Raw genomic sequence first — 13080 nt, forward strand, 5'->3', positions numbered from 1 at the left:
TCTTCAATGGAAGAACGATTTATGTGTATTTTGTATTGAAACAGGACCGAAACGTTCATAGCGCACGGTGTTAGGGATTCCGAGGACGGGGGTGTTCTTCCATCCATATTTTCTATGACTGAGGAGATTTTATCAGATGAAAACACAAACGAAGATGACTTTCTGCCTTTCCCACACCTTTTGACTGAGAAAGACACAATATCAGATGAACTCACAAACGAGTTGACTCATGTGTCTTCAACAGTTAAATCAACACTTACAATAATTGGTAAATCAAACTTAATCTGAAAGGCATTTACCGACTGTTAAATTGCAATCAATTAAACTAAACCAAGAAAGCTATTAGTATTTCTCCGAGATAGATTGATACGTTTATAGAGTGTACAAACGCCAGGGTAATATTTTCGACTACCATCCCGCACTTTCGACCACTACCACACTGTAACCCTCTAACGTCATGCCATTTACAATTTAAAGATTATTTTCTCTTTTGAATTACATGTAAATTTTAATTGAATTAGAAATCAAAGTTTTTGTTCAGTATAATCAAATTGATATTGACTGCCTTGAGGGTGACAGTGCATATTGTCAACCTTTTGAAAATTCTGTCAACCTTGGCTTCATCTCGGTCGACAGCATTTTCCTCTTGTTGACAATGTGCACTGTTACCTCAAGGAAGTTAATATTTAAATAATGTACACGTATTGTTAAAACTCTTTTATATATGCTTTTCTATGATTTTAGACAGGAAAGAAGTATGTTCACTTGGCGACAAAATCAAAGTACAGATTGAGCTTTACGACCATGCTGGGTACCGGAAGTCTAGTGGAGGCGAGGTGGTCAAAGTCATCTTTACCGGAAGTGACCTGACAAATACACCTGTCACTGGTTACGTGATTGACAACGGTAACGGAAGTTACACAGCGGAAATAGAGGCACTATGGCACTAAATTGTCTGCTAGTCTGGTTTACAGCAGACAAGCTATAGCTGCTCTATATAGAATACGGGGAGAGGTGAGTTGGCAACTTCTTTGTAATTATGACGTTTGTGTCTATTTGTGTCTCATTTCAGATAAAGATTCAAAATATGGTATAGATAAGTCCATTTTGATAACATCAAACATGAAAGAAAGAAGTTTAAAAATCCAGACCTCGGGAATGGAATCTATTGTAAAGCCAAAGAAAAAATACCCAATTTTGAAGTGTGATTTGCTTTATATTTACAAATAAAGAAATGAATTACTGGTTGATTAGACCTCCTTAACACTTGTTTTAGACCTTCTGACTTGAAGATGCACGCTTACTCCGAAATAAGATTTACCGCAATTCATACATTTTTAATATACCAAAAAGGACGAATACATGTCGAAAACAATGGTTCTTATGTAGGATACCGAGTTGAATTTGACAGAAAGGTGCAGAAAGCACCGTAGTTCCGATTTATGACACGATCATAGATCGTAGTAAAGCATTCTCACATCATTTTATATTTTTTGCGTTTTCGGCTATTAAATACACGATTTTATTATCGTAAGTTAGGGTCGTAACCTTTTGACTTGCGCCCTTCCCTCAGGACCAAAATTGATTTGTTTTAAAGTATCAGGAGTGGGGTTTGGTACTCCTTGAATAAAATTTTATCCTATGGTGCATTGCGGAGTATTTGATTTATTGGTATACCTTATATTGAAATAAAAAGTAAACTTGGACGATTTTAGGGGTAGTGCACGCCGGATACCTCCTCTGATCCGCTTATAGAACAATAACAATAATATTTCCGTAAAACATCTATCCCTCGAAAATTAACATAGTCACCAAAATAAAATAACGAATTGTGTATACCGCCCAACATTTCTGTCAAATTAATGTTTCTGTATATAACATTATTGTTTTTCACATATGTTACATTTGATTATATCATTGCATTACAAACGAATTATTTTACAGTAAAAACACAATGATTTAAGAGGCAGTTTCTTTTTTAAATTAGTCTTACAAATAGGGTCCAAAATGCTTTAGACAACTATGAATGCGACGAACAGCATGTATTAGAATGTATAAAATGTAAACATGCAATAACTCATCATCTTCTTCTTGGATGAAGATGTTTTCCATTCTGGTCGTGTTGTACGCTCAACAAAGAGATTTAGTCAAGTTTATTGGGTGCGTACAATTGACTGGTGCATAAATTTACTATAATATTTTGATACTGAGCTTGTTTCTGTAGTTTTTCACATAAGTATTGAACTATTTTAAGATATTACTGACATTGATGTACGTTGTATGAAATACTTGCTTATATGTATTGTGACATGTACACTAATCTAAATGTTTGCAAGGAACCTCATATTGAAACGAATGCATTTGATATTGTTGAAATGTATGTTCAATGTTTATATTGACCTACTTCAAACATAAACTTGTTCTCAGTTTCTATGAATAAATGTTCGCTCTAAGTGATGCTATTCTGAAAAGTTAGTTGATTAGTTTCACCAAGTTTGGTAGTTTTCTTGGTTGTCCGGTAAGCGCAGTGGCTAGCGTACTCGCTTGTAGTTTTGAGTCTTCGGTTTGAACTAAACATGATTTAGCTTCCTATAACTAAAATATTACTATTATAATTGAAAGATTCTCTCAAATCACATTAAAAACTCATATAAACGTTTGATTTATATGCACCATTTGTCGGCCATTGTTCGAAAAGATACAAACCATTTAGCAATAAATCAATAATAAAAAACAACTCATAATAAGTAAATTATTAGAACACCATCGCTTAAAAGCTTGGCGTAAAAAAGGCCAATCTATTACCGGTCAACTACTGGTAACAATGTTAAATGCCGGTCAATATTAACCGGATAAGCCGTTTTGAAGTTCACATTCAACCGGTTTGCACAAAAATGTTTAACTCTGGTCAAAATTAAACCCAGATGTTAAATCAATATTACTTTCAATTTACAATGTTTAAATGGATATCGGGTTCATGTTCATTTCGGCACGTGACCTCTATGTGCGAAGTTTGTTAATCTCATAGCCTCTAGGGGTTTCATCTGGAACTCCTGCTGGATATCTTCGCTACTCAGGGTACTTAACGTCATCCCGTCGATTAAATTATTTTGGAACACATCCGCATAGTTTTCCAGTCGTAACACTTTTAGATACGCGCATACTTCACTTATTTTCAACTTTTTAACATCGTCTGCAGAATTTACCTCTGGTAGACTGTCGTCTTGTTGAGTACTTTTTAAACTGGAAGTTACTCTGTGTGGCCGGACTGGTTTAATGTTTTCAGTTTTATGGTGGGTTTTTGCAGGCATAGTCTGTTTCTTTTCAACATGTGTTTGCATTGGTGCTATGCTTGTTCGAGGGACGTCGTTGGAATACAAGGCAAACTCTTTGGACACAGTGTAAGGTCGAGTAGGCGGTGTCTCTGTTACCGACCGCGATTGTATCTGTTTTGGTAATTTCCATGTTTCGTTAGCATTCACTTCCGGTATGGCCGGCGGTGGCCGCATGGGTTTGAGCGTGACCGGAGGCGGCCCCTTACAAGAAGCAGACGAATCTTCCGGTGATTGGTAAGGTTCCGCCGGTGGGTGTTGCCTAGCCTTTAAAGCTTTTTTAAACTCGGCAGCAATACCTCTTGTTACTTTCGGTGATTCTTTCTCTTTGTTCACGGTCTGCATTGAATCCTTAGCGATAGGTGCAGACGGTGGCGGTGGTTTGCTTTTTAAGATGGACAAAGGAGGTGCATTAGAGCGTTGTTTACCGATTTCGTCATAGACTGTCCCCTCCGACTCCAAAAGTTTGCACGTGTCGCCGTTAGTGTTTTCAACGGTGTAGGCGGGGTCATCCATGGCGCTGATGGTCTCGTTTGGACGTACGTGCGGCGTCTGGAACACCTTGGCGAGGTTCGAGTAGACCCGCGGCTCCACATACGAGTACAAGGACCCCGAGTGAACTGCGGATGGATCGTACTGGCCGATACCTGCCGGATACATATACACATATCGCCAATAAAAGATATGCCCAGCATTTGGTCGAGACAGACGGTCAAAATTAATACATGATATATTAAATGTTTTGTTCGAATCCTTTTTAAATACATAACAATAATACAACATAACTTTGAGTCATTACTTTAAAACAGCATTTTAAATTGGATACGTTCAGTGCCTTTCAGGCTTTCGATGACTTGGTAGCGCTCATTTTTGAACGCGTGGAAAGAAAATCCAATGGCCGTGTATACATGTACGGAGAAAAAAATAACAATAGGAACTTTACAATATATGCAGCATGTCGAATCAGTGAGTGACCAGCCGTGCATAATATGGTTAATTCATGAAGTATACTTGGTCTTCAAGTATATGTATAGAATAGTACAACGTATACCGTTCAATGATCTTAAAATGATACTCGTATTTAAAATCAATACATACACATGTATAACATACATAATTTTTGAATGGTACACCTTTAACTACTTAGTAAATAATGTATATATGGAAAATATTAATTACTGATAACAATATTGTAACCCTGTATTTGATAGCTTAAAACGCCAAATATTAAATGATTGGTGAGTGCTAAAAATACAGTGATCAACTGTCGTCTCAGAAAGTTGCACTAACGTGTTTTCTGCACATTTCTTTCAAATTAAACACGGTATCCTTAATAAGAACCAATGATTTTGGTATTTATTCACCATTTATGTAAATCAAAATAATTGTAATAATTGCGTTACATCTTATTTGGGAGTAAGAGTGCGTCCGTAAGCACAGGTGTTTCCTTCAAGAATCGTTCACCCTATATATAATCTATTGTCAATACATTATACTTTTTATATAGGGTAAAGAAATCGAGAGAAACCCCTGTGGTCTAAAGTACGTGTACCTTGGTTCCCAAAGGAGAGGTCATACTCGATGTACGAGCTGGCGTTGTCCAGTTCCTCCTGGTAGCTAGCCCACTTCTGCTTCGCGACCCCCTTTATGCCGGTAATCAGCGCCAGGCGGAGCTGGGACAAATACAGAGGCACGTGGATCACATCCGGGTCCATCACGCCTGGAAAACGAGGTTTATTTAAATCTCATTTATGGTGAAACAATTTATGAAATTGTATTATTGACTACCGTCGGCACAATGTAACACTAGAGTGTGGTACTATGAAGTTTGGGAAACCAGAGTGCCTATCTCCCGTTTGGTGACAATCTACAGAACACGCATGTGCTGAAGCCAACTCGAACCAGGTAGAGGGAGGCGAGTAAATATAAAACATTTTAAGCGAAAGCCATATAAAGGTTTTATTTTTATCAGGCAAGTGTTTAAGTTTCTGAGTTATTTGTGCCAATGTGAGCATGACAAACCAAACCAACAATGTTCTTGTCGAAGAAAGTGACATTTAGTACGATATACAAAAGTACGAGGCCCACAAAAATGTGGGAAATACTGAAATTTACGTGAACAATTATTAAAAGACACACACAGCCATAACGATTTCGTAATATATACGATCCCTTTTTCGAGATCTTTAATACAATAAAATCTCCATTGTAGGTTATCTTTAGAAATATTTAAGTGTAGGGGACATCGCTGTCGTGTGCGTGCGTGTGTGCGTGCGCGCGCGTTTGTGTGTGTGTGCGTGTTTGTGTGTGTGATTGTGCTTAACGGTGTGGTTGAAACCCGTGCATTCATGTTTTAGAGGTGGGTTTTTTGCTGTGGATGTGTTTGTGTGGGTGGGGAGGGGGGTCCCAGATTTTGCGTTAGGATGAGTGTGCGTGCGTTCGTGTGTGTGTGCGTGTGTGTGTGTGCGTGCGTGCGTGCGTGCGTGCGTGCGTACGTGCGTGCGTTGATTTATTTGCTTTACCATACTGATGGAATAGAATTGATATCATATTATCTAAAGATGTACATGTATGAGTTTATTTATTATTTATTTATTTATTTATTTATTATCCAGAGTTATAAAATTGGCTGTAGACATCATTGAGGAAGTTTAAGTTTACCCGGATGAATTGTTTCAGAGCTTGCATGCAAAAGTTTAACAAACTCAAAGCCTAAAACGGCTTTGAAATTGGCATTAAATGATAACATCTAGTTTATTACCTCGGGAAGGTGTTGGGCGGATTAAATGATACACATGAATGACTACTAAAGAATGTGCACGACGGTGGATTACAACAAAATTGGAAACTGTGATATTTGTTTTCGTTATCTTATGTAAATACTGTGATGATTTGTTCTGAATTGTAATACAATATTGCCCTACTTCCTTCTCTGCAAAAAGAGGACTTTTTCCAGCGCATAATATCTGCAGTTAAATATCTCGGCAAACTTGCACTGTAAACATGTTTTTTTGTAAAACGTGGGATTAATCCTAAAATCAACATTGAGAGAGCTTTAACTAACAGACGTTTTTTGCTTGCGCATTTGTATTCAACACAGAAGGAAGTACCTTGAAATAAACAATACATGACTTTGGAAACAATTTCAAACGGGGCCATTTCCCCTTATACTAAAGCAGACCCCCGGCTGTTTTTCTGTATTAACAATCATCAGCTAATCGAATCACTGAAATTATTTAAAAAAGATAACACAAGTTATGTGCACATTTAATACTGATACCTAGTAACGCCCCCTTTCACTTAAGGTATAATATCACCCCTCTTTGGTATTTTCTTAAATATGAACTATAACATCAATTCGATTGTTTAGAACTTTGTTACGGTTAACAACGTGACTGACGACATCGTTCTTAACTTTAGAACGTGAACTATATCGTGATATGCTCACATATTTAAATATAAACAATTTCAGCTAAACAGTTGCCTCAAATCTTGCTAGAAATGCGGCAGACCACAAGTAGATTTATAAAATTTCTGAAGCAGAAACGATATGAAAGTTAACAACGATGACGTTAACAAGGTTGTTAACTTTATAATCGGCCAAATATGCCTCATTACCGTCCGTTATAAAGTTCCCTAACAGAAACATCTCGTCAAACTTCTGGAGGAGGTCGAGTCTGGGAAGGTGGTTGGTGCTTATCTGTTGGCCGTCCACGTGAATCGTGCGATCGCGTGGAAACTCCACACACACCGGAAGTGGGTACTCGCTCAAGATGGCCGACATCGTCTTCTCTTTGCGCACTGTGGTAGAGGAATCGAATTGGTTTTAGATGAAAAGATGTGCCTTTTTATTAATTTAACTTTTAATTTATATAATCAAAGGGTAATTAGTTTTGCATTTTGAGCAGGAATGTCGTATTCGACTCCCGTGGTCTTTTTTGGCAGATTTTGATTCCACTCGGCTTGCGGAAGAATCAACTCGAGTTCGGATCAAAATGCAGTACTAATAACCCTACTATATTTTCAACTTTCTTTTTTCTGTTCTCATGTTAAGTCAGTATTTGTTTATTTTTGGATGTCATATTTCCAACTCAAGATGAACATAGACTATGCATAATATTAGTCGCAAAATACTACGTGTTTTTCACTGACAGCAACTTCGCCTTTTGTGGGTTTTAAACTTTGCTCTTGATCTCGGACACCAAACATAATGTTCCATACGACTTGTACCAAAATGACGCGTGTTCATTTTTTTTTTCAAGCCTAATGAAACTCCCAAATAATTCTATAGAAATAAACAGGGTTTTTTAAAAAAAGTGTTACGTTTGTTGTGTTTGTTGACGACGCACATCCTCTCCTGGTATACAGTGGGTATGGATATGAGCTTGGTATAGTTCAGGTACTCCGACAGTGCTATCACGCGCTGTTGCTTGGACACGGTCTGGATACGGATTATCTAGAGTAGGAAAAGAAATAAAATTAAGGATGGCCATGTGCGTTAATAATCCACCACCAACACCACCATTACCATCAACATCATTGTCAGTGTTTATGTTCTTGTTATAAAGGCTTTGATACTCTTCAAGCCGTCAACCCTTACCATTTCCCTGTCAAACGTGTCCTCCGTGATCTCGCCATAGAAACCCTGGGAGACCATCACGATGCGTGGCAGGTTGTCCTGGAATGTCTCATGAAACTCTGCAACGCTATAGTCTCTTTTGTCAACCTCAAAGTCCATGGTGGAACGTAGCGCGTGGGAAGCGGCTCTCCGCGGTTATCTAAAGTAAACATATTATAATCTGACACGCATGTATATATGACTTTTATAAAGAAAGAGTTAACATCCCATACTGTACTTGCTTTCAACCTCGTTCTTGAATCTTGTAGTCCTAATATAGCGGAAACGATTATACGTTGTGTAGCTTGTCTCCATGGTGATGTGACTTACAGGTGATGTTGTTATGTGTAGTCAATAACGCCAGCATATTTTCTTAACACGTGAGAGGTCAAGCCTTTACTAACCGTGCGTGTCCAGCGTACAGTGACCCTGCGTGTCAAGCGTACAGTGACCCTGCGTGTCCAGCGTACAGTTACCCTGTGTGCCAACATACAGTTACCCTGTGTGGTTAGCGTAAAGTTACCCTGTGTGTCCAGCGTACATATATGCTGTATGTCCAGCGTACAGTAACCCTATGTGTCCAGCGTATAGTTATCCTGTATGTCCAGTATACAGTTACCTTGCGTGTCAAGCGAACAGTTACCCTGCGTGTCCAGCGTACTGTTACCCCTGTATGTCTAGCGTACAGTTACCCTGTGAGTCCAGCGTACAGTTACCCTGTATGTGCAGCGTATAGTTACCCTGCATGTCAAGCGGGCAGTTACCCTGTATGTCCAGCGTACAGTTACCATGTATGTCGAATGTATAGTAACCCTGCGTGTCAAGCGTATAGTAACCCTGCGTGTCCAGCGTACAATAACCTTGCATGTCCAGCGTACAGTTACCCTGCGTGTCCAGCGTCAGTAACCCCTGTATGTCCAGCCCACAGTTACCATGTATGCCAAACGTACAGTTACCCTGTGTGTCCAGCGTACAGTTACCCTGTGTGTCCAGCGTACAGTAACCCTGTGTATCCAGCGTACAGTAACCCTGTATGTCAAGCGTACAGTTACCCTGCGTGTCCAGCGTACAGTTACACTTTAGGCCCAGCGTACAGTTACCCTGCATATCCAGCGTACAGTAACGCTGCGTGTCTAGCCTACAGTTACACTGCATGTCTAGCCTACAGTTATCCTGCATGTCCAGCGTACAGTTAAACTGCCTGTCCTGTGTACAGTAACCCCTGTATGCCCAGCGTACAGTAACACTGTGTGCCAAGCGTCGGTTACCCTGAGTGTCCAGCGAACAGTTATCCAGTATGTCCAGCGTACATTTATCCTGTATGTCCAACGTACAGTGAAATTGTGTGTCCAGCGTACAGTTACACTTTGTGTTCAGGGTACAGTTACCCTGTATGTCCAGAGTATAGTAACCCTGGGTGTCCAGCGTACAGTTATCTTGTGTGTACAGTAACCCCTATGTGCCCAACGTATAGTAAACCCTGTTTATCCAGCGTACAGTAACCCCATGTTTGTCCAGCGTACAGTAACCCATGTATGTCTAGCGTACAGTAGCTATGTGTGTCCAGCGTACAATTATCCCGTATGTTCAGCGTTCAGTAACCCCTGTTTGTCCAGCGCACAGTAACTCTGTGTGTCCAGCGTACATTTATCTTGTATGTCCAGCAAACAGTTAACCTGTGTGTCCAGCGTACAGTTGCACTGCGTGTCAAACGTATAGTAACCCTGTATGTCTAGCGTACAGTAGCCCTGTATGTCTAGAGTACAGTTAACATGTATGTCCAGCGTACAGTAACGCTGTGTGTCCAGCGTACAGTAGCACTGCTTGTCAAACATACAGTTACACTGCGTATAGTTACTCCGTATGTCCAGTGTATAGTAGCCCCGTATTTCCAGCGTACAGTAACCCTGTGTGTCCAGCGTACAGTAACCCTGTAAATCCAGCGTATAGTAACTCTGTATGTCAAGCGTATAGTAGCCTTGTATTTCCAGCGTACACTCATGTCGAACAACTCTTATACGATTAGTTGACTCTTGGCTGAAATATATTGATTCTGGTAACGTTGTTGGAGCTGTTTTTCTAGATCTTCGTAAAGCTTTCGATTTGGTGCATCTTCTTCTGCACAAATTGAGACTACATCATTTCTCTGATTCCAGCCTTAGGCTTATAACTTCATATTTACTAATGCGTCGTCAACGCGTACATGCAGGCGATAGAAAATCTACATTTCAATTTGTTAAAAGTGGTGTTCCACAAGGTCCTCTTCTCTTTTTAATTTACATCAATAATATATATCTTTATATATTGACCTTTTTACGGATGATTCCATTTTCCACACATCAGGTTATAGAGTGACAGATGTTTTAAAAAAACATTGCTAAATGATTTGGATTCAGTAGTTTCTTGCTGCTTTAACAAGAACATGTCATTTCATTCAGGAAAATCAAAATGCATGTTGATTAACAAAGGTTACGAATCAAAACCATCTCCCTGACATTCTATTAAATAAACGACTGCTGAAAAAGTTACAAGCCATACACTTCTTGTTTGCAATGTTTGTAAGAAACTTAACTCTAAAATAGCACTTCTAAAACTAATTAATTACCTTTTGAGTTATGAGATGCAAGGACCTACTTTACAAGGCGTATATTATGTTTTCCACAATGGACAATCGTTGTTCTATATGGAGCAGATGTATACATTCACACACATGTAACATATCTATTATTCAGAAAAAGCTGCAAAAATAATTTAAACATCATCCAGTCCATTGTTCAAGGAATTAGGCTGGTTATCGTTTGATGATAGATGCAAATTTAATATTGGACTTATCATCTATAAGTGTTTGCATGGTCTCATGCATTAAGTGAAGTAATTTCATTACCAATAACACAAAATTAACTACTCATTGCGGAGTGCAACCCGTAATGATTTAAGTTCCCTTTGCTACAAGACTAACTATGGTAAGAAGTCATTTACTTTTTTTGCTAAATCTGTATGGAATTCTATAACGCCTTTTATTCGAGATTCATCATCTTTATTTGAATTTAAAACACAATTAAAAAAAAATGACATCTTTTGACAAACAATAACTTTAGCGAATGATTTTTTGTTTAAATTGTTTGTTTAAATGCGATTAATTTTTGTCTTTCATAATTTTGAATATTGTATATGTTGTGTTAACATGTCGTCGTGTTTGTTATTGTTTGAATGAGAAATGTATACTCATACGTTTGTATAATCCATTGAAGACAACATTGTAAAGAAGAAACTTATGTAACTTAATGTGTTATCTTCATGAAATAAAGTAATTATTATTATTATTATTATTATTATTATTATTATTATTATTATTATTATTATTAATGATATTATTATTATTATAGAAGACTTAATATACTTAGCTTTCCATGGTCCCGGAGCCGGTTTCCCGGAAACTCAAAGATAAAAATTATGTTCCTGCTTATAAATCCTATAATAAGACAGTCGAAAAGTATTAGTTTAACACGTTGCACGTCTTAAATATCTCTGTGAAGCAAGGTCCCGTCGTTTTGTGTTTAAATTGCAAATTGTTCGTTCGTTTTCAAAATGAGTCAGATATAGGACCGTTCTGATTATATCACTGGTAGGTTATGTGAACATCAAATACCGCAGTTGCTCTTTTGCAAATGGTATTTACTTTAAAATAAACTTTATCTAATACACTAGCCTGTATCATGAATGACAAGTTGCTCAGGTGTTTCTTAACCAGCATGGGTACCGTGTGCACCTAAACAGGGTTTATTTTTGTGCTCTTAAATAGCGTTTATTTTTTTTACTTTTCGACTAAAGGGCTTGTCCATGTATATTTTATTGTACTATTATTTATACTTTAATAGCTCAAGAAAACATAACAAAAGTTAAAACCATTTTAAACCTATAAAGTATTTGTTTTACTTTCATCGGAAAGAAATACCCAAGATAACAATGTATTGTTGGAAGTAACGATGGCAGCTTCAAAATCTACACATTTGGAACAAGACTGCCAATTGATTATTTCAATGGTTGGATTCAGTAGAACTATTATGAAGCAATTTTGTGTCAAATTGTCTTCGTAATATTTGTTTTCTTTTATTTGATATTTCTTAATGTTTCTATCCCATAAGTCTGATGGACATATTGTCTCTCCTGTAGTTCAGATGTAAATCTTTAATTCATATAAAATATATCATATTTGGTATGAAATTGATTTTATGAGGAATAATTTTATATTCTGTATAACATAGAACCTTTAAATTATATGTAATATTTCATACATGTATTTACTTCCTTTAATATCTGAAGGGTTTCATTATGGTTCCTTATTCTTAAAAAAAACTGTTATTTCTTGTGTCTACATTGTGCCTATGATTTTAACACCTCTATTATTTTACGTTCTAGATAATCTTTAAGCCAAGGGCTTAGGTAGACAAGTTTTGATAGCCTGAGTGAGACATGTCGAAGATTCCTGTTATTTCTTAACTTTTTAAAACAACAATATGTTGGATATAAAAGCGTCACTTTAATTTAAGACCTCAAACTGTAAGGTGGTCCATTACATTTTTCTAAGTCTTAATGTGTTACAAAAGTAAGGACGTTTAATTTGTCTTACAAACTTAATTATTAGGAACAGTTTAATAAGGCATTCATTGCAAGTTGCGTCAGGACTGTATCCACACATTCACGTCATAATAGAGCAAGCCATTCTCATAAACTATTCATATGGTTTTAGGCCTTAAAGATAAATTTGTGCCGAAGTATGTTTCTAAATTATCATTTAATGACAACTGATTTCTTTCGTCGGACAAAGGTTTTATATTTGTCATATGAAATGTTTTATCATACAACTAGAAAATGATTAAGCTCACTTGTAGCACATGTAAACAGTCGAATCCAGTTGACTTGAACTGCCAGGGACCGGCGAAAGAGTTTTGAGCCTTGGGGAATTCGAACCAAGCGGGAATGCCTACCTTCAGTAATCGGTCATTAACATCAAGATTAAGCCAACGAGGAATTCGAGCCAAGCGAGCTCGAGCCAACAGAGTTCGACTGTGTATTATATGTTTGCCCTTGTTTCGTTGAGACTCTTCATTGCTGCCTTTTATAGAAACC

At 37.6% G+C, this 13080-nt stretch overlaps 1 protein-coding gene across 1 annotated transcript; it reads right to left on the reverse strand.

The window, feature by feature from the left end:
* Positions 1–2465: 2465 nt before the first annotated feature.
* Positions 2466–11490, reverse strand: LOC128204398 (uncharacterized). The gene is made up of 6 exons (XM_052905815.1): positions 11351–11490; positions 7933–8110; positions 7656–7788; positions 6951–7133; positions 4885–5052; positions 2466–3979 (listed from the first exon to the last, which is right to left on the reverse strand). Exons 2-6 carry the CDS (start codon positions 8068–8070, stop codon positions 2982–2984), a joined length of 1620 nt encoding a protein of 539 aa, XP_052761775.1. The 5' UTR covers positions 8071–8110; positions 11351–11490; the 3' UTR covers positions 2466–2981.
* Positions 11491–13080: the final 1590 nt, after the last annotated feature.

Source organism: Mya arenaria, chromosome 10, assembly GCF_026914265.1.
Source record: "Mya arenaria isolate MELC-2E11 chromosome 10, ASM2691426v1".
Classification (NCBI taxonomy): domain Eukaryota; kingdom Metazoa; phylum Mollusca; class Bivalvia; order Myida; family Myidae; genus Mya; species Mya arenaria.